Source organism: Mesoplodon densirostris, chromosome 6, assembly GCF_025265405.1.
Source record: "Mesoplodon densirostris isolate mMesDen1 chromosome 6, mMesDen1 primary haplotype, whole genome shotgun sequence".
In the NCBI taxonomy this organism is placed as follows: Eukaryota; Metazoa; Chordata; class Mammalia; order Artiodactyla; family Ziphiidae; genus Mesoplodon; species Mesoplodon densirostris.
The window spans coordinates 129,843,494-129,866,678 of NC_082666.1; the positions used below are offsets into that span (position 1 = coordinate 129,843,494).

Here is a 23,185-nt window from a genome sequence, read left to right on the forward strand (position 1 = left end):
GTTTTCAGTTATACTTTCATGCCAAATTTATTTAACTGTCATTTAACATTACTCTATTATAACTATGCCTTTCTGATCTTTAAATATATTCCCACTTATCTCAGTACATATCTGAAAATGTATCTTAACGTGAAAACCAGTGAGTAACTTAAAGAGAAACCTTCCTTAAATTTTTCTACCACATTTAAAAAATTTTCTTTCCTAGCCCATGGGATTGGTAGAAACAGAACTGTAGTTATTAGCCCTTATGTTTTTTCTCCCAGAATTATTTGTGAGTCAGGGTAAGTGCATAAGCAGTAGATTCCTGGACAACTTTTGAAAAAGAACTTCAAAGAGAAATTTGGAAAATGTCAAATAAAGCTGAAAGTTGTATAATTTCCTTATGTTTGCCATCTCAGTATCCTGGTATCATGACATGCCCAAATCCCACTAGCTTTTTGCATGACATTGGAGACACCTTCCCCAAATTGAGTTTGAACATCATCAGTAGCGTAACAGTAAGAGAGAGACCAAAAGCAGAACCATAAGACCAGAAAAATAAAATCAGACACATTTAGAAGCCTACACTAGCGCTTACGCAAACATTTCATTTGGGGCCACTCTTTTGAAAGATGGTAAAATGTTCCAGTGAAAAGACCAAAGAGAGAGTAGCACAAGTTGTTCTATTTGAAGAGCCACAAGAAGGGAGAAAAAGGAAGATTTTGGAATGAGGTTTCCTTTTAATCAAGTGCTCTTCTGAAAATGAAGTAATAAAGGATTCTATGTAATTTCCCAAAGTCATGTATTTTTATTCATCAGATTTAACTGGGATGAAATTAGTATTTCAGAGTCAGCATATAAAACAAAAGGAAGAAAAAAAAAACTCTTGTTACTGTCTTTCATTGTCAACACTACCCGCAAGGCATCAAAGTGGATATAAAACTTGGATCGTGGGCTTCCCTGGTGGCACGGTGGTTGAGAGTCCGCCTACTGATGCAGGGGACACGGGTTCGTGCCCCGGTCTGGGAGGATCCCACATGCCGCGGAGCGGCCGGGCCCGTGAGCCATGGCTGCTGAGCCTGCGAGTCCGGAGCCTGTGCTCTGCAACGGGAGAGGCCACAGCAGTGAGAGGCCCGTGTATCGCAAAACGAAAAAAAAAAAAAACAACTTGGATTGTAAGCTATGTGAGCATTTTAAACTTACAGAATGACATAATCATCAAAAGAACAAAATTTTGGGCTTCCCTGGTGGCGCAGTGGTTGAGGGTCTGTCTGCTGATGCGGGGGACACGGGTTCGTGCCCCGGTCCGGGAAGATCCCACATGCCGCGGAGCGGCTGGGCCCGTGAGCCGTGGCTGCTGGGTCTGTGCGTCCGGAGCCTGTGCTCCGCAACGGGAGAGGCCACAGCAGTGAGAGGCCCGCGTACCGCAAAAAAAAAAAAAAAAAAAGAACAAAATTTCATGTCTAGTCTACTAGGACATGATGGCAAAGATTTTCTTTTTTTCACCTGTATTTGGAACTAATGCCATAAAGCATGCTCACCCCCAAACGGAGCTTGCTTTTAAGGAAAAAAGCAACCACGAAGAAGCAAGTGTGAGTTTAAACCTCTGAGACTGCACAAAGAAAGAAACCCTTTCAGAATCTGAGACAGCGTCTACAGTTTTAATAACAAGTTTCTTTTTTTTTTTTTTAGCTTGGCAAGAGGTTAATAGGTTAGCAGCAACTGGAGAAAAGAGAAACAGGTAAGTGATTTAGTGATTACCGATATGGTTCAGTTTTTGTCTTTCTCATTCTCTTCTCTTGAGGGGTCAGAGGCACCCGTTTCCAGAGCATACTCCAATCCCATGCTCCTCGGGCATACCCATCTTCGTCACCACCCCCTTGGGGTACAATTTCATAAGTGTTGCCATTTATGACATCTATAATCGGCACAGTGCAAGTGGTTCTGTATTGTGTTGATGATGGCAGCGAAGATGAAATGCAAGGGCGTGTAGGGACCCACATGTTTACACGAGTACATGGGGAAGGAAAAAAAGAAAAGTACTTAGGTAAACGTTCCACGCAAGAAAAGGAAGTAGTAATCTTTACCGGTAAGGTTCAGTTTTATGTTTTCTTTTGGCCTTTTCCTTGTGGCTTAGAGGAATACGCTTCCATAGCAAACTCCAGTCCCAGGCCCCTCTGGCAAAACCATCTTCATCCCCACCTTGCTGTGGCTCAATGGAATAATCATTCCCATCTATGTAATCTATCAGAGGCACAGTGCATGTGGTTCTGAAACATTTACAGAAAATGAAAAAGCATTTAAGAACCCAAAGCTGACTAGTTGAGCCTAACTAGATTATCTCTTGTTCCTGTGGGTTTGTCTTTTTTTTCTCCCCCACTAGGGGATTTTCATATCTAATGGGAAGTGAATGAATGCTTTGAAAAGTCAAGGAGGCTGTTTTCTTAAGGGAAGGAGAGAGGAGATGTCCCTGGGCTCACAGACACATGTCACGGACAAAGAGCCATGAACTTAAACTTAATAGGATTTCCTCATTTTCACTGTGGTCCTACAGACAACACTCTCTTGGTAACTTCCATTATTTACCAGATTTCCCTCCTCACCCCTCCATTAAAAATGAGCGTGTGTGTAGAAAGATAATACCTGCGACCCGTTCAGCAGGGCTCCCAGCTCTTTGCTGCTTTCTATTTCTTTGGAAGCAGTGACTATAAAAATCTGTTTCTGTACATTTACTTGATCTTCTTTTCCTACTTCTTTTATTAGGAAAAAACAACTTTTCTTTTATTGCAAAAAAAAAAAAAAAAGAAGTACTGTATTGTATTCCTGCTTTTTAAAAAACAAGGAAAAATATCCCTCAAAACCTGCTGAAGAACATAAATAGTGGCCTGAGAATTTGGAGCAAAAAAAATATTAATCCTTTTATGTGGGCTTCATGAAAATGCTAGAACTATATGACCAATCAGGTGTAGAGCCAGCTCTACAAAGATAATCGGTATCCTGCTCGTTCCAGCGTTCATTTTATCAGAAAGAATTTTAAAATGCATATCCTAAAATGGAGATTATACTTTATTACAGCCATGTTAAGGTACTTTTTAGACGTTTAGAAACCAATGAGAAGGGGAAAATCAATGGGGCTTAGAATTTCGATACAGGGGAAAGGTACTTTATTCCCTCCAGACACTGGACTCCCATTGGCGAGTGGAGGGTCCCTGTGGTATGACCTCCCTCACCATTCCGAGGCCTGCCAGCTTTCACCAGGAGAGGTGAAGGCTGGTTATCTCTCCTCATGATTCTCGGATTTCTAAGTATGTGGTGGAAGGTGTCCCAGAGAGATCTCAGTTGGGTAGTTTATAAGCTGTCTGATTTGGGGCAAACTAATTTCTCTTAGCCTCAGCATCCTCTTTAGTACAAAGGAGGTAGTAATATCTATCTTGCAGGGTTGCTGCGAGGATTAAATCAGACAGCATGTGAAAATCATGTCTGATAGATGCTCTGATGATAAAATCCTCCAAAAGTTCTTCCTCTGACTCAGGCCATGGCCACAGGGACATGTCTTATTTCTTCTAGATTCTGAAATAGTCAGGATTCTGGATTAAAAGCAAGGAAGGCTTTGGGAACTAGAAAACTGGTGCCGCCCGTCTACTGCTTCAGACCTTCTGTAGATTGGTGCTCACCACATTTCCATAGGTTAGTTGTCTACTTCTAAACTTTAAAGGTCCTATGGGAACCCAAGGTCTTGCCACAGGTAAGAGCTGGCCCTTACTGTGTAAAATAATCACTTCAAAGGGCATAAAAGAACCCATAGGCAGAATTCCAAAGCATGCTCCTTCAGGCCTTTAGAATGTTACCACAGTGTGCGGGAACAATTAATATTACTCTTAGAGCAAAGCTTTTGTAGCCAGAGGAAGATGATTCTGAGTGAGATGCCCTAGGCTTATCCCAAATGTCTAACTGCCCACACGTGAATCAGCCCCAAGTAGCCACCTAGATCTACCCAGGGAAACAACTAGCTAAAAAGTAATACTCAACATACAACGTGATGCACTGAATGGAACTGGAATCAGAAGAATGGGAACACTATTTGTCCTAGGATGAGGTTTACTTTTCAACCAGGAAAGAAAACAAGCAAGGTAATGTTACCTGTCCTTAGATATGGGAGCTACAAGTGGTGCATACCAGTTAACCGCCACCTCACAGTGGGCATCGAGGTATATCAAAACCTGAAAAAAAAAAGGGGGGGGCAGGGTGAAAGAAAACTCATATGCAGCATGACATATATCACGTACAATTTAAAATTAGATGCTAACATAAACTGGCATTAGAGTCAATTTTGATATATAAGTTATCTGTTTAAGGTAGCATTTTCAATTTTAAACAATTAAAAATTAAATGGGTACTTAAAAATGTAGATGATCTTTTAGTTACCAAATCCAAAATGTTGACATAACACATATCAAATGTGTCCTACCTGTCCAAGTTTAGCCTTCTGGGCACCAATACTTCGTGCCTGAATTAAACCTTCTCTTCTCTCATTTCGAAATACCTTGACTAGGCCATTCCACAGCTTAATATAGTCATCCAGTTTTTCTTTTAAGTGTTCTATGAATAAAAAATTCAGTCAACATTATATTTATGGCTAATAAACCACTTAAACTATTTTTTTAATTAACTAATTAATTTATTTTGGGCTGTGTTGGGTCTTCACTGCTGTGCACGGGCTTTCTCTAGTTGTGTTGAGCGGGGGGCTACTCTTCATTGTGGTGGCTTCTCTTGTTGCAGAGCACGGGCTCTAGGCGCAAGGGCTTCAGTAGTTGTGGCGCACGGGCTCAGTAGTTGTGGCTCGCGGGCTCTAGAGTGCAGGCTCAGTAGTTGTGGTGCACGGGCTTAGTTGCCCCACAGCATGTGGGATCTTCCCGGACCAGGGCTTGAACCCATGTCCCCTGCATTGGCAGGCGGATTCTTAACCACTGCGCCACCAGGTAAGTCCCCACTTAAACTATTATTTTTCTCAAGAAATGAGGATAGGCAACAGGTCCTTTGAGTACTCAGTAATTTTACACAGACCATACTGAATGTTAAATGTATAGGGAGGTAAGGTGAAGTGTATTACTTGAGTTAAATTTTGAGCTTAATATGCCTACGGAGAACTAGCTAGCCTGAGAATTATCAAACCTCTCTCTAAACATTAAATAAATGATGACTATGCCAACTGACATGAAAACTGAAAAAAAATCAAATGCTAATATCATATCTAGAAGCTTTCAGGCACAATAGTTATTTTTGCTTTTGGAAGAAGCAGTGGTTCAGGATTTCTGAAGATGCACTGCCTATAAATAGCATTACATGGCCTTCGGGATCCACACAGGGTATAGGTTAATATTTGTTTCTGAGCCATCTTTTTACTACAATCAGTGTTGAAGGGAGTAGTCTTGGTGTGGTGATGAACATAGTTCCCATCCAGGTGGATAGTAACAATAAAAGATCCCATTTCCTCTGTATTTTAAGCATCAAGTGTCTGTATATATATGTGTGTGTATGTATATATATATGTGTGTGTACGTATATATTTATAAATAAATCTTTACATATTTATATAATAAATACATACATAATTTCCACACATATACAGTGTATATATGTATATACATACACACACACACACACACATATATGTTTGCAGTTTGGTAGAGAAAATTTTGTGTTATAAAAACAAGATACATTTGCCAAACTTTCCATCTTGGCTTCCTAGTTGCCAGAGAACAGTTTTTGTTTGTATCAGTATGAGCCAATGAAACTGACTCATCACAGCCACAACTAATTCCTGGATCCTTAAAGATGTTTCTTGAAGACACAAAAACTATTTTTAAGTTGTTTAAAATTTTGGCCCATGAATATAAAAACAACCCCCAAAACAGCTGTATTTAGTGAAGAGCCAGTAGTTAAATGGGCAAATCAGGCTGTATACTTAATCCTTTACTCGTTTTTAAGGAGCTTATAATTAGAAAGATACCCACACATGCGTATTCAAAATTGAGAAGAAAAAATTTTCCATTCTCTACTTTGGTGTCCAGCTTTAATGAGAATTATAAATAAAATTCTCATGCTGAATTACAATGTTTCCCCAGAGAGTCTTGGTAATTTTCCCTTCAATATAAGGTTTTTTTGTTGTTGTTGTTGTTTTTTAAAAAGCTCTTACCTTCCTATTTTTTTTAGTTCTGTACAGTCCTAAGTTGTTGTTTTTTTTTTTTCTAAAGCCCCTTCTGACTTGCATTAGGTACTTTTTTGGATATGTGATCTAAATATATTGAAAATAAATTGTTACGGCCAGAAACGAGTTGATGGTGTGCTCTTTAAATTTAGATTCTAGTTAAGATGACTTTGGCTGCCCTTGGGTCTCACTACAGTGGACAGATCAGTGCCCCGAAGAAGCACGACCCCTGCTGGGAGATGATCAATCCTCCTCAGCCCCAGCCCGGACTGCACGCTGGGCCACCTGACTTGCTGTGGCCAATGAGAAGCAGGCGGAAATGATGTGCACTTGTGAGCGGAAGTGCTCCCGCAGCTTCCTTCCCTGAGTGCTGCGAGGACACGTGGTTCGTGTAGCCCTTTGCCCAGTGCACAGGTGGAGAGGAGTGTTCTCTGTTCAAAGGCCCCAGACCCTTACATTTTGAGGACACTGTAACTTCCAGAAACCCGAGGGTTCTGAGCAGCCAGCTCTTTTGTGAGGTTTCATATAAATTAGTTAAGTATTTTGTCTTTAAAAGAAAAATTGTAACTCAGAGTTTTAATTACTGAATATATTGGGGAAAGAAAGCAATCCAAGTTTTCACCTAAGTCAGATTTACCAAATGCTGTATAGTTTTACTGAGGATAGGACTGACAGATGTTCAAGGGTGTTTTGAAATTGGGAAGAGTAATTAAAGACCTTCTGTACTTCTGTCCAAGAGTAGCCCCAATCAGCAACCCTCCCCACGCTGGAAGCTAAGCAGACCCTATATGTAATTGCTTTTAAAATGTGTTACAAGAGGCTGTTAGAGATTTGTAACAACAGAAGCACTGATCACAAAAAAATTAAAGTAAACTGGACAAAAAACTTAAGCCCCCAATTTTGTTCTTTCCTCGGGCCAAGCAAGAAAGCAAGATTTTAGAGTGGGAAACACCTTTTGGTGTATCTTCACTTTTTTTTTTTTAAGACTATTCTGAGCTTTTTAACTTGTATTAATAACATAGTGGTTCTTAAAATCAGTACAATCATAGACATGGGATTTCTCCAAGTTGTTTTTGTAGACTTAAGTTTTGCTAAATCTAAAACATTGTTGGCACCAACAATATCACTTAAAAACATATTTTCAAATAGTTATTTGAGACAGGAATAGTATTCTTAATGAACATGATCCCGTTGTAGAAAATTGCAACCAAGATGTCTAAGCTAAAGGCATTTGATGACTGAAAATTTGAAGTTATACATTCCCTGCTGTAATTAAAAATGATTAGTTGAAGAAAGTGGTAGGTCATATTTCTGTTTCTCTCCATGCTAATATATGTATACAAGATCAAGATTCTGGTTGTGTCCTTGCAAAAACAGCAGAGGTTTATCCAGACTGCAAGAGTTCTAAATTAAGTTTTGGAGGAAGCTTTTGTAAAGCCCTTCTGAATGGTATTTTCATGCTGCCCATGTTCTGACTTCTTTTCCAACATTATATCCAGTGGTATCACTACTTACACACAAAAACTCTCTGTAAAACTCATTTGCCAAAAAGCAGATATCCTGTTGTTATTGAGTTGTCTGTGCTCTTTGGTCAGTTTTCAAAGGTTTCAACTCAGTTTTATGACAAGCAAAGAAGAATAAATAACTGCCCAGACTTGGGTTTTAGCAGCATAATTACATGCTGCTTTGGGGTCTGAGCTATAGCATTATCTATCTTTTGATATTTACGTCATTAAGAAGATATATTCAGCTTACAATAATGGATCTATTTGAAGAAAATAATTTTAACTTAAAAAACCCCACTTATCTGGAAAATCACTGCTCCACCTCTCTCTAGCCAAGTTGAACCAAGACTAACCAACGTCTCCCTAAATGTGTTAGAGCTTGCTCCATAAAGAGAGTAAAAAATAAAACACAATTTCCTTCTATTCAATATCTTAAATCAAATCTAGAACAAAATAACCTTTAGTAGGTACTTTCTTTTATAAATAAAAATAGTCCATGGTTTCTGGTCAAATTCAAAATACACTGAAATGCAAAATACAAGCTATTAAACAGGTATAGAGGTGTCAGTATATAGATTTGGATGGAGCTTTGGGTGGCATTACAATATATATGCCATTGCATTTTTTCAGTCATTCAATAAATTGCCTCTATGATTAAATTTTTATAAAACCCAATGCCCAAAGAATTGGTATAGTATAAGACCGTGGTTAAATACACAGACTTATGAGCCTATAGATTTGGATGCAGCTGTTAATTACTATCTCTGTCACTGCTGGCAAGTTACTCAACATCTATGAGCCTCAAGTGCAAAATGAAGATGAACAATATGTATCACAATGCTTGCTGTCAGAACTAAACAAAATAATTCACATACAATGCTTAGCACAGTGCCAACTTGTTGGTAATAGATGCTATCAATAGATGCTAATTATTAATTTCTGAAGACTATTTTGAGATCACCTTTTTGCAACTGCTTATAGTTATTTTATAGACAAAATGTCGATTCCATAGCCATTACCTTTGTTACTGAAATCGTCAATTAACACGATTTCTGCTAAGTATTTCCTTGGAGTCCTTTTAATTACGCTGTGAACTGTTCTCATGAGGGTGGACCACCCTTCATTATGGAAGACGATGACGATGCTGGCCGTGAGCAGGTTTTCATCATAATGCCAATACTTGCATCTACAAAAGGAACATTTCATCATATTTATTCAGAGGTAATCTGCAACGTTTGGTTCCAAACTTACTATGACTATGTCTTCTGATGGGATTAAATATTATTGACTTAACTAAGGTAAGTGAATGAAATACATTTTATATTTTAACAGAAACCCAAGGTAGAAGAGAGAAGCTGGTATGAGACGAAGTTACTCATATTCAAGCTACTTCTTCACCAACCAGCACTTATTGCGACAAAGAGAAATAATTTGTGAATTTATGCTTCTCAGCTGGGGATGGTATTAAGGTTTGTTTTCCATGACTTCAACCTCAGTTTATTTTCTGCTTTAAAACTTGAGCTTCTGGTGCAAGGGATTTATTTCACTTGTTGTGAATAAACCACTGTATAACTGTGTTTGAAAACTGTCCTGTTCTAATATGGCTAAAACATTCAGAAAAACATGAAATGGGCTGAAGTGCAGCATACAAGAGACATTCCAAAATTAACTGAATAAACAGAGTTCTAATAGCGTTTAGAGTTATTAGATTGACTAAAGAAGGGTCTTTAACTGTTTTACGCAAAATTACTTCAAATAACTGCAGCAGGAATCAAGTTGCCAGAAACCTTTTTCTAGTTGGAAAGAACCCACCTGCCCCCGACACAGTCGGCCCTCCATATCTGCTGGTTCTGCATCTTAAGATTCAACCAACTGTGGATCAAAAATATTGGAAAAAAATTCCAGAAAGTTCCAAAAAGCAAAATTTGAATTTTCCATGGCAACTATTTACATAGTGCTTACCTTGTATTAGGTATTATAAATAATCGATTGAAAGTATACAGGAGGGTGGTGTGTATAGGTTATATGTAAATACCATGCCATTTTATATAAGGGACTTGAGTATCCACGGATGGATTTTGGTATCCAAAGGGGTCCTGGAACCTATCTCCCGGTAGATACCGAGGTACAGTTGTGTGTATATTATGCCTATACAAGCATATGTGTCTACACATATATGTGTGTATGTATACACACACACCCACTTGTTTCTGTTTGGTTAAGGGAGAAGAACAAGACAGTAAGAACACGACAGACGAATGAGAATCTGAGACCCACGTTCTTTCTGCAGGAGTTAGCATTCAGGACTAGCATCTGGTGCCTATTAGCTTCTCCTTGGTAAGTGGAAGGGAAATATATATATATTTTAATCCCAAAGCTTTTCATGGAGGAGTAAAAAAGCTTGTTCCCAAGATTAAATTTAAAACCATAAAAGCAGCAATTAACATTATCAGCTCGATAACCTATACCACCATTATCTAAAATAGGACCTGGTCCAGTAGAGACGCAAACAATGTTTTCTCCGGGTGTTTATTTCCCTTTCAACGGAGTTCTCAATTGTCTGTGTTCTTAGAGGTTGTTTTTATAGAAATACAGACTGAGTCTGGAATCCATTAAATCTTATTTCTTACACCTGCGTTTTCTTGTTAAAGGAGTAGTAAGTACCTGCTACGTTCTGAGCTAGGCACTAGCTCAGCATCAAGGAGCAGACACAGTCTCTGCCCTTATGAAGCCCACCGTGAGACCCGGAGCAAATGTCTGCACTTTCTCTGCGTGTGACAGTGGGGAAACCATGGTGCTTTGACAGGTGGCCCTCATTCAACCGCAGGACAGGTGGGTAGGACGGCGTCCTGGAGCCATGAGGTGAGGGTGAGACCAGAAGGATGATTTTAAAAGTACTGACACCAAAGAAGTGGGGAGGAAAAGATAAGAGCATACAATGAATTGTGTGCATGTGATTCAGATAAAAAATGAATAGACGGAAGATCTATATCTTTGGAAGTTAGAATTCAAATATGAAAAAAACTGAAAAGTTACAAAAAAGGGCATTTGCAGTATAACTGCAAATACCAGGATATACTTATTATGTGTCAGGCACTATTCTCTGTGGTTTACTTTTATTAACTTATCTAACCTCCCAACATCACTATGAGGTTAGTACTATTAATGCCCCCATTTTACCGATGAGGGGACTGAGGTCAGGGATATATGACTGCCTAAGATCACTCAGCTAGAAAGTAATGAAGCCAGGACATAAACCTAGGCTATCTTGGGTTTATAAGAAATCTTGTTAAAAGTAAAATGAAAGAAAAAGAAAAAATACTAGCTATACCTATCTATGAATGGCTAAGAATTGATCTAAGGTCTAAGAACTGATACTGATATTGAATATAATGTCAATACAAGGCACACATCGAGCTTATTATGTGATGGGCGCTCTCTCCCCTCCTCCTCTTCCCTGCCCTTTGTGACCTGGAGATACCCCAGGAATGGGGACGGGGGTGGGGGCATGGTAGCCTTCGGCAACAAAGAGGGCTTTTCAAGGTTGGGAGGGGCCACATGCTCTTTCAGAGTTCCAAGTTAAAAAATACAGTAGTGGAAGGGTGCAGATTTTGAAAGAAGATATGATGAGTGTTTCTGGAGAGAAACTAACCTGGGCAGGTATGTCTAAGTTTGGAAGGGTAGGGACCAATGGTCTCCCTCCCCGAAACTGCAAAAACAAGCAAATGCTCTGATGGAGATTCAGGCAATAATTTTCTTCCCTGAGTCTAACCACTGGGCCTAAAGAAGCAGAACGGGATGGGAAAGACACAGATTTTGATTTACAACAGACACCAGAATCGGTGAAAATATTTAAGTCATGGAAGGAGATTTGGAACTTGCTGATTTCTAAGGCAAAAGATGACAGCTTGGGGAAATGAGCCAGACGAGGACTTTGAACGGGAGAGTGCAAGGAGTTGGAAACAGAGGGAATGAAGGAGGGGAGGAAAGGGGAAGTGAAGACGAGAGGGGGCCCACAGCGCACACCTTCCTGTCCCAGGGACTGCTTGGGCAGACCGTCCGTCGGAAGGTCTGGACGTGCTACCTTGCATTCCTACAGGACAAGGGGACAAGAGCTGGAAAAGAGTGTGTTCCCAATTTCTCCATCTTCCCTCACCTCTGTACGGTTTGGAAATAACTCCAAAGATGTAAACTAGGTTATGTGCCAGTAACGACAACTCTTGGCATATATTTTTCCTATTTTCTTCATCTTAAAAATTACCAAACAAAAGCAATATTTTTTTTCGAGTCCATCTCTTAAAGTAAGGGAAATAAAAGCAAAAATAAACAACTGAGACCTAATTAAACTTAAAAGCTTTTGCACAGCAAAGGAAACCATTGACAAAATGAAAAGACAACCTACTGAATGAGAGAAAATATTTGCAAATGATATGACTGAGAAGGGGTTAATATCCAACATATATAAACAGTTCATATAACTCAACATCAAGAAAAAGAAACAACCCAATTAAAACATGGGCAGAAGAACTGAATAGAGACATTCTTCCAAAGAGGAAATGCTGATGGCCAACAGGCACATGAAAAGATGCTCAACATCACTAATCATGAGAGAAATGCAAATCAAAACCATGATGAGATATTACCTCACACCTGTCAGGATGGCTATCATCAAAAAGAACATAAATAACAAATGTTGGCAAGGATGTGGAGAAAAGGGAACCCCTGTACACTGTTGGTGGGAATGTAAATTGGTGCAGCCACTGTGGAAAACAGTATGGAGATATCTCAAAAAACTGAAAATAGAACTACCATACAACCCAGCAATTCCACTCCTGGGTATGTATCTGAAAAAACCAAAAACACTAATTTGAAAAGATACATGCACCCCTATGTTCATAGCAGCATTACTTACAATTCCCAACACATGGAAGAAACCTAAGTGTCCATCAACAGGTGAATGGTTAAAGAAGCAGCAGTATATATATATACATACACACACACACACACACACACACACATATACATACACATACATACATACAATGGAATACTACTGAGCCATAAAAAAGAATGAAATTTTGCCATTTGCAGCAACATGGATGGACTTGGAAGGCATTATGCTAAGTGAAATAAGTCAGAGAAAGACAAATACCATATGATATGACTTATATGTGGAATCCACAAAATACAACAAACTATGTGTATATAACAAAAAGAAGACGACTCATAGATACAGAGAACAAACTAGTGGGTACCAGTGCAGGTGAGGGGCAATACTGGGGGCAGGGAGGTACAAATTGTTGGGTATAAGGTAAACAGGCTCAAGGATGTATTGTACAACGTGGGGAATATAGCCAATATTTTGTAATTACCGCAAATGAAGTTACCTTTAAAATTTGTATAAAAAATTTTTTAAATTGAAAAAAATTACAAAAGCAACACACACTTTGTTGTACAAGATCCAAACAATATAGAAGTGTACAAAGTAAAGGTAAAACCTGCCCCCTTCCCTCTCCCCAACAAATCTCACCTCCTAGAGGAAATCACTGTCACTAGTTGTTGTGTTTAGACATTTTATGCTCATGCAGACATATAAATGTCTGTAGGTATGTACAGATATATTCAGATGAGTATGTATAGATTCTCCTTTCATGTGAGTATGTATAGATTTATCCTGTTATCTAATTCTTTGTAGCTATTGTACAACATTGCGAAGTATGGCTGTTCCATAATTTTTTTTAATTAATAAATGTTTTTGGCTGCACCACGTGGTTTGTGAGATCTCAGTTCCCCAACCAGGGACTGAACCTGGGCCTTGGCAGTGAAAGCCCAGAATCCTAACCACTAGGCCACCAGGGAACTCCTGGCTGTTCCATAATTCACGTGACCTTTTCCTTATGGACATTTCCATTGGCTCTACACTGTGACAACGATCATCCTTATGCATAAATCTCTACACCCGCCCTTGCCTGGAATCCTTCCCACAAAAGGCTCAAGGCTGTAAGCTCATTAAGGACGGGCACCTCATCTGCTTTGCTCACCACCACCTAACACAGAGCAGTTGCTCGATAAATATTACTGAATTGCTCTAAGGGTACTTTTGAAATGCCTCTAGATGTGTTTTCTGCTCTGCGTAGTGTCCACTCTCCACCCCGCAGTCCAACTCTTTTGAGGTACTGTCGAGAATCAGTGAGTCCGTATGGCAGGTGGAGACAGATGCTCTTCTAGCAGCAGAGGGGGACAATCTGGAAGAAGACCAAAATAGAGCAGAGAGTCGACAGACCAGACTAAAAGCAGATGGAAGGAGGGGCTCAAGCCCGGCCTCCCTTTCTGAACTTTAGGGGAGAGGCCCATCGGGGAGGCTGCAGCGTTGGGTAGAGATGACGCTGTGGGCATGTGGGCAGGGGGAGCGAAGCAGGCCCTCCCCACCTCTTCTGTGCAGTCTCCTTGGCTCTCCATGGAGCCCGAGAGCGTAGACGTTTCCACCTGCTGTCAGCAACAGAGTTAAGAACCAGGCCTGCCAGGAGCCACCACGTAAGGAGTAAGGCGACGTGCAGGGAAGCGACGGGCTGGATGGCTGAAGCCGGAGCCTGGCCCGAGGGCCCAGAGGATGCCCATGAGAGCCGGAGGGGAGATGAGCGCCCACAGCGGGGGCAGGCGTGGGGAGGGGCCCACAGGCTGGGGTGCAGCAGGTGAGCAAGGTCAGTACACCTGGGAGCCAGGAGTGGGTGGTTGGGATGGCGGGTACCGGCCAAACTGCCGCCAACACCTCGAGGGCGCCACCCTCCTGTCGCCCCTGGGGCACGGGAGCAGCCGGAGGGGGACGTGAGCTGCAGGCGGGCACTTGCGCTGGGAGAGGAGGCCGCCGGGAGAGCGCGCAGGCAAGTGCCGGTGACAGTGCAGAGCCTGGACCAGAAGACTCAGTCCTGAGAGAAGCACCCCGTGTTGAGGTCAGACCCCCATTCTGCAGCATTTCTCTTACTTTACGGGCATAAAATCTGGAATAAGCTTCAAGAAGAAGGAGGGCCAACAGAAACACGATGCCACCTTGAAATGGATGGGTTCTGTTACAGACTTTCGAGTGGTTTCTCCTTTCTGGCACTTCATTTTCCAAGAGAGCTTGAAGACCCTCAGCACCAAGGGCATCGCGCTCCGCGCTAGTTGTTGCAGAACTCTCTGGCCGCACGTACTTACAGCTGGTTTACAATGTTGTGTTAGTTTCAGGTGTACAGCAAAGTGATTCAGTTATACATTCTTTTTCATATTCTTTTCCATTACGGTTTATCACAGGATATTGACTATGGTTCCCTGTGCTATACAGTAGGACCTTGTTTATCCTGCAGAGTTTTTCTTAAAAGTAATTTTTACACAATATTTCCATGGCACCTATGTGGTGCCAGGTGCTTGTATCAGAAGACAGGAATGACGAATTTTCATAGTGACTTTTCTATAACTTAAAAAAGTCAAAAATAGATTTCATAACCGAAAATGACATGCCTATGAACAATTTCCTTCCATCTTCTCTGTACCAGCTAGGTTTTCTAACATCTTTAGTTTGAATATAAAGCCTTTATGTATTTAAGCTTTATCAGTAAATAATATCTAATTCAGCAGACTATGAAAAACTGGTTACAGTTGGAAGGCTGCTTGGCAAGCCTGAGATCTGATCATCTTGCTGGTTTTGAAAGCTCCATGCACGCTCTTCCACAATAGAGATTGCTGAACAGACTAAATTCAGACTCAGGCCACCTCTCCCATGGACAGCTGTGGGTACAATGACCACGTCTCTTCTCTGGGTCCCCTGTTGTCACCCCCAGGTAGACTATTCCCTTCTTGATAATATATTCTTTCTTTTGACTGGGCACATAAAATTGAAGCATGAAAAATTATTCTGTATTTAATCATTTTCTCAAAACTCTACCGCTATGCCTTGAAGAGCTTGTATCCCTTTCCTTGATTATTAGAAACTCTAGGATGCTCTATTTTTTTTTTTTTTTTTTTTTTTGCGGTACGCGGGCCTCTCACTGCTGTGGCCTCTCCCGTTGCGGAGCACAGGCTCCGGACGCGCAGGCTCAGCGGCCGTGGCTCACGGGCCCAGCCGCTCCGCGGCATGTGGGATCTTCCCGGACCGGGGCACGAACCCGTGTCCCCTGAATCGGCAGGCGGACTCCCAACCACTACGCCACCAGGGAAGCCCTGGTCTAGTTATTTTTCCCCAATGTTCTTATCAATCCTTCTTATCAGTCAGTCTTCCCTTGAAGGTCAAAATTAAGTCTGTACTAACAGAACCCATTCTTCCTCCAAGATGAAAATGTCAGCTAATCACCACAAGTTCTGCTCATAGCTGGAACAGTGTTTTCATATATTATGTTAATATTCAGTACATATTGGTTGATTTGATTTCAAAAAATTTTCTAGGAATACTCCTCTTCACAATGTTGTACTATATCATAGAATACCACACATTTTCTTCATTAATGAATTAAATATTAATGAAAAGGAGAATAATAAATCTTTAACTGGTGCTCCATTGGGGTTGAAAGTCAAAATCAATGAACACAGGATTAATGGTTGGTTATGCAAAAGTTTTTCAGGATTAAACTCAGTAACTGAGGAAGCACGGTGTCTGCCATGCTTGCTCTGGCATGGTCCATGTGGTGCCACAATTGGGAGGCAAGAAACCAGAACGGTATGAAGGCAGGGACGATGGGTGGCTTTAGCTCATCACGCCTGTAATCTCTATCAGGTCCACACTCCTAATCAGCTCAATCTAAACTAAAAACCACATGCTGGCCACGTGTGCAAGCGTTTAAGCAAGTGCCCTGGTTCCAACCGGGTAGCTGCATCTCAACTTCATCTTCTGGGGCAGAGAGTTGAGGGGCTCAGGCTTACTTCATGTCCAAGTGACCAATGTGTTGGAGAAAAAGGGGAAATCCTTAGCAGAGCAGAATGACTTGGACCAGAAATTCTCTAGCTCATCATGGCTGATTCCTAAGGCAGGAAGCTACAAAAACCACTGCTTTATGTATTTCACAGGTCAAGCAGCAGGACCGTTATCTGCCCAGATCGCTGGTGGCCTCCTGTGGCCCCGGGCTCTCTGAAAAGCTTGTATCTGTCCTATTTCCATTTCCCCAGCCTCCTCTGGTAGGCAGTTTCCTGGCATCCCCACAAGTAGTGGGGGACAGCCGTCCAGTCCTCACCCATGACAGGTCAGCTGTCAGTGACCATCAGACAGTCACAGCGCAGTTGGAATTCACAGCTCCAAACAGCCAGCGGCTTCCTAAGGTTACATGGTTGTTGGCCTCTGCAGCAACCGTGGATCGTGTACAAAAACCCTGGGGCGGGAACCTTGGAGGACGGCTTCGAGAACAGCTCCATCTCTGCCGCCCCACCGATGCTCTGGCTTATTTAGTGTCCTGACGAGCCAAGCCAGTGTGAAGGGCATGCTCTCCACAAAGATGGGTCCTTGACAGGTGGCAGGTGCCACAGTGGCTCCACAGGGAGACTCTGTCCCTGTGGTGGGGACGAGAGTGGCACCAGGGACCTCGGGCCAAGAGTTTGGGGAGCACCGGCTGGTAGGCAGCAACAGGAAGCCCCCTGCATGGAGGAGTCCGGGAAGATTCGTTCCCAGGGTGTTCAACAGCTGACTCCAGAGCTGGCTGGGAAGAATTTGAGGGACCTAAAGTTCTAGCACAGTGGATAATGCTTGAGCCAAATAAGTGGTATTTTTCGTATTAGTTACTGTGATCCCGTTTCATCCCAGGCTGAGGAAGTGCAGTTCTACTAGCTTGTACGGTACCTACACGATCATACCTGAATAGTCCTGCGGGGGCCCTGCCAGACCACGTGATTTGCTCAAAGTCACAGCTAGTGACAGAGGCAAGATTTAGCAAGGAAGCCTTTAAGATTCTTTCCCCTAAACCACAGATTTACCAAGAATTACTCACCAATATATACTTAAAAACAAACAGGAAAATGAATTCCTTGTTTTTGCTCAACACCCAGGGGACATACAGCCATGAACAGACGGCTGCGCTCAGCTCTGTGGAGTGACCTGTGCCTGATTCCAGGGCTGAGAATGCCATCTGCATCAGGGCAAACTAAGAATGCTGACTCTGTTGCTGGGTGGCTGTCTTCAAATGATCTTTTTTTTTAAAAAAAAGGAAAACATACTCGGACAGATGTGTCCACTTAATGATCTGAAATGTCAAACCACAATTTAGGGAAAAAATCTGGCAGGGAATCCTAGTACTGGACATATGTTCTTGTACATTTCTCCAAAACTCCCTGGGAAAAGAGAAAGGATATTTCACAGTAGAAGCCATATGCTTCTAGCTATACTGGACTCTCATTTCACACACGAGCTTTCATGCCATATTCTGATTTTACAGAAGCACCAGCTTAAACACCAATGTATCTAAGCTGAGACAAGCACCGCTACCAGCAGTAAGGGTCTGGGTGCTTTGGCATGGATGTAAATGACGTAGGGGCATGAACCCATGCAGGTTTGCATCTGTAACTTATTTTTATTTTATTTTTTAATGGAACTTCATATTGGAGTATAATTGCTTCACAATACCCTGTTTCTGTTGCACAACAAAGTGAATCAGCCATATGCATACACATGTCCCCATATCCCCTCTCTCTTGCATCTCCCTCCCACCCTCCCTATCCCACCCCTCTAGGTGGTCACAAAGCACCGAGCTGATCTCCCTGTGCTATGCGGCTGCTTCCCACTAGATATCTATTTTACGTTTGGTAGTATATATATGTCCATGCCACTCTCTCACTTTGCCCCAGCTTTGCCCTCCCACCCCATGTCCTCAAGTCCATTCTCTATGTCTATGTCTTTATTCCTGCCCTGCAACTAGGTTCGTCAGTACCATTGTTTTTTTTAGATTCCATATATATGCGTTGGCATACGGTATTTGTTTTTCTCTTTCTGACGTTAATTTATGCTGCACCTTATTCCACAAAGGACTTCAAGCAGCTTATAAAGACACACAGAATACAACAATATTACAAAACTCTATAACAGGAGGGGGAAAAGATGGATAAAGAAAGAATGAGAAGAAAAAAGAGGAAGCAAAAACAAGATTTTAAAAGTGCATATGCGAGGGCCAAGGGGTCCTGCGTGCACAGTCCTGGGGCACCATTCACAGAGAAGACACTCAGGCGGCACCCCCTGAGCTGGGCAGCAAGGTGGCCTCGCACCCCACCCCCACCCCATACTTTGAATGGATGAGCCACAGTTTGGCTTGAATTTTCTAGCAGGGAAACCTGGTCAGGACTGTGTTTAACAAACCAGTTGTTCGGAAAGAGTGCGATATTCTTGGCGTGAAGACCAGCTGGGGTTTGTTTTCCAGGGGGCCTCGTTATGGTCAACGCAGTGATGAGCCTCCCTGGGCTGTCTTCCTGGAGGCTGTCAGTGGAGACCAACGGCACTGCTGCACCAGAACACACGTCAGTGTAACAGTTGTGCGGAGACCAAGTTGGGAATTTAAGTTCAACGCTGACTTGAAGATCACACTTTGCAAACATTCCTTAAAATGTTTACTGAGTATTTGTAGTGAGGTGGATGGACCTAGAATCTGTCATACAGAGCGAAGTAAGTCAGAAAGAGAAAAACAAATACCATATGCTAATGCATATATACGGAATCTAAAAAAGCAGTACTCATGAACCAAGGGGCAGCACAGGAATTAAGATGCAGACATAGAGAATGGACTTGAGGACACGGGGCGGGGAAGGGGAAGCTGGGATGAAGTGAGAGAGTGGCGTGGACATATATACACTACCAAATGTAAAATAGGTAGCCAGTGGGAAGCAGCTGCATAGCACAGGGAGATCAGCTCAGTGCTTTGTGACCACCCAGAGGGGAGGGATAGGGAGGGTGGGAGGGAAACTCAAGAGGGAGGGGATATGGGGACATATGTATGCACATGGCTGATTCACTTTGTTGTACAACAGAAACTAACACAGTATTGTGAAGCAATTATACTCCAATAAAGATGTGGGAAAAAATGTTTACTGAATCATCTCCTATTCCGTGTTTCATCCCTCAGTGAGTGATTACGTGCCTTCTCCATGTGCTCTGATTTCAACAAGGAAGTCACACTGACCACGTGCAGGACCCATATTTTCAAAGGCAGATTCTGACCCTGTTAATGACGGAAAAAAAAGATGTAAACTTACAGGGCAGCATGGTGACTTTAGGCTGGACTGAGCAAATAATTTCCCCACCAGAGAACTGTTAGGTATTAAAGGAGTTATCAATATAGGCCAAAGAACATTTATTTATGGAAGGTCTTAAACACTGACTGATACTAATGTTCCTACAGCAAAATGAGGATATAAATACACTAGGTCATTTTTTGAAGACTCAACTATAAAACTCTGAATACAGATGTGGAAAAGAGTACATAATGTACAACAGTTAGCAGAACTAGCAATTTCTGGGGCTATAAGAATATATGCAGTATGTTTAGCGATTTACCTTCATAAAGGTATGAAAAAGACATGTTGCCGGTTTAGCATGTAGTATAATTGATACATATGTGATGTTTAATAAATATTGTGGAAGAGCAAGTGGGTAATACTGTTTCTAGAAATCATTAAAGTAGTCTCCTTCTTTTCCTATATTAATTGAAGTATCTTCTCTCTTACATCTTTGCTTCACTGTAATTTTCCGGAAAATCAAATCCTCCAGAACTTAATGAATCGCCAAAAGTAAGCTGAAGTTAGTTATCAAAAGGGTTATGCTCAGAGATGGGATGTTATTGTAAAGGTAAGTCAGTGACAGGAAATGTTCATTCTCACCCTGAAGAAGGCAGACAGATGCCAGGAAATCTCAAACCACCACTTTGGAAAACACTTGTAGTTCATTAAACTCTGGCAAAGGAACTCAAGGACCGAACAGCTGTGAGATCACAAGTGAGGTGACTCATCAACTTGTTAACTTTTCTCCTCAGAGGCCCTGGGTTTCTAATAGGTGTACAGATGGGCCACACACAAGGGAGACGATTACCAAAAAAGAAAGAAAAAAGGAAAACAGCAACACGAATCTGATCTGTGTGGGGTGGCAGCTGACAGCGCAGCGGGGACCAGGGGTGGGTTGGACGGTGAGAAGAATCAAGGAAACACCACCGGGCACGAGGAAAGGGTTACTAATCCTTTGTTCTGGCCGGTCCACGGGGATCCGTCCTGCTGAATAATCCTCGTGCGGCACAAAGACCAAGCCAGTAGCTCGGTCATCACAGCAATGTCACAGCAATGTCACAGCAAGCAGGGGACCAGGGAAGGAAGGCGGTCCTCCCTGCACGGCGCATCTGTGTAAAAACTCCTGCCTGACTGCGAGGTGATTTTTATTTTCTTCTTCTAAGTTTTCTATTCAATATAAATACTTCCCTCTTTCAGAATATTTAGGAATAAAATTGCTACTTAAGACAACTACAAGTGAACAGAACATCACCTGGTAGCTTCGAAAGCTTCACAAGCATCTAACCCCCGGGCAAGAGGTCTGTCCTGGTACCTCTTTTCTAACTAAAACCATCCCATGGGCTTCCCTGGGAAGTGGTTGAGAGTCCGCCTGCTGATGCAGGGGACACGAGTTCGTGCCCCAGTCCGGGAAGATCCCACATGCTGCGGAGCAGCTGGGCCCGTGAGCCATGGCCGCTGAGCCTGCGTGTCCGGAGCCTGTGCTCCGCAACGGGAGAGGCCACAGCAGTGAGAGGCCCGCGTACCGCAAAAAATTAAATAAATAAAAATAAAACCATCCCATGAAGGCTTCCCAGACCTGGAGTTCCCCGTTTCCCACAGCATTCACCCAGTGGGCGCTTTGCCCCACTGCATCTTTTCTAAGCAGCGGGGGGCACATTTTATAAAAACATCACTATTTATACCCATTTGCATTTTGATTCAATAGTAGGATATTGGACAGATTTGCAAATTAGACTGCAGGTGCCTGTGTTTCACTGCTGCCATTTTTCCCTCCTGATACCAGCTGGTTAATTATGCCATCGAATCCCATCACCCTGTTACACTGGTAGAGCAGGGAGGCGACACAGAACGGGGTGCAGGAGGACGGCTGTCCCCAGAGCAGACACCCTGCCCAGGGGGGGAACGGGATGCACACACAGAGGTGTGAGAGCTTGGGGGGGAAGAAATCTTGTGTGAGGGCCGGCTGCCAGCTCGTGGAGGTTTATAAATCAGAACAGGAAAGTCAGCTCTTCCAAGTGCCAGGATAGTGTTTCCAGCATTCCTGAATACGTATGTTTAATTATCAGCATTTTAGACATGACGTATTTCATGTGGAAGAAAAATTATACTTCTTCAAAATCCACCCAAAGTCTCAGAAATCAATCCTAAATATTCTGAAGCAGTTTTAAAAAATTGTCTACATTTTGCAGCAACTGAGATGTGTTCAATTATGTTGCTCAGGGGTAAAAAGGTTTGCCTTTTAAATTCCTCTCAATACCCTAAGTGGACACCACTGGTTTATTAATACATACGCCGACCCCCAGTTCCCGCACTCTGAGCCCTTCTGACAGGCCTGGCCACGTGCCCACTGTGCTTGCCCGGTGTCTGCCGACTGGAGGTGAGCTTCATAGCACTGAACCCCACAATGACCTTTTATACTAAGGCCTTCGTGAGCGAGGAAGCCGTTTCTGCAGTTTCCTCATTTCCTAAGACAGTAGGATGCAGAAACCATTTTCCCCCTGCAATTTCTATTCACAAAACACTGTCATTAAAAAAAAGGGCATTTTTCCCCCTAAGCTGCTAATAAACTCAAGACCTCAGAGGAGGAATTTAATTGAACCCTGTGGCTATGTAAAGTCTTGTTTTCTGAAGCTGATGCCAGTCTGTTAAGTCTTCCTTCTGGGGAGCACAGACAACCATAAGGGTTACCGTCACAGTTGAAAGGAAACACGTTTGACTGTATTTACCTCCTAAGTATTCCCACTTTAATTTTAAAGATTTCTCCATGAAAGGATCCATAGCCTTACATACTGCCAATAGCAGTACGTTCCTGTACCTCTGCAGAATTGTTAAAAACTAGTGGCTAGGGCTTCCCTGGTGGCGCAGTGGTTGAGAGTCCGCCTGCTGATGCAGGGGACACGGGTTCGTGCCCCGGTCCGGGAAGATCGTACATGCCGCGGAGCGGCTGGGCCCGTGAGCCATGGCCGCTGAGCCTGCACGTCCGGAGCCTGTGCTCTGCAACGGGAGAGGCCACAACAGTGAGAGGCCCGCGTACCGCAAAAAAAAACACCAAAAACCAAAAAACAACTAGTGGCTACACTTCAAAGTACATTTCATTAACATTTTGTATTTTCCGGTTCTAGAAATATGCACACATGTACATTATCTTGCTCTTTTCTGCACAGGACTTTTGTAAATAATTTGCCCACGGGACTTCCCTGGTGGTCCAGTGGGTAAGAGTCCGCACTCCCAATGCAGGGTGCCCGGGTTCGATCCCTGGTTGGGGAACTAGATC

General features: G+C 42.5%; 1 protein-coding gene across 4 annotated transcripts in view; it reads right to left on the reverse strand.

Annotated features, from left to right (window-relative positions):
- The window catches only part of GALNT7 (polypeptide N-acetylgalactosaminyltransferase 7), a 117,944-nt gene that overhangs the window by 14,134 nt on the left and 80,625 nt on the right, over nt 1–23,185 (reverse strand). For 3 of the 4 annotated variants that reach the window (XM_060102654.1, XM_060102652.1, XM_060102655.1), the window contains exons 3-6: nt 8,712–8,878; nt 4,448–4,578; nt 4,120–4,199; nt 1,741–1,923 (exon numbers count right to left, since the gene is read on the reverse strand). In XM_060102654.1, the coding sequence (XP_059958637.1) occupies nt 1,741–1,923; nt 4,120–4,199; nt 4,448–4,578; nt 8,712–8,878 (561 nt within the window). Of the gene's footprint in view, nt 1–1,740; nt 1,924–2,066; nt 2,250–4,119; nt 4,200–4,447; nt 4,579–8,711; nt 8,879–23,185 lie in introns of all 4 variants that reach the window. The other variant, XM_060102653.1, reaches the window with a different exon arrangement.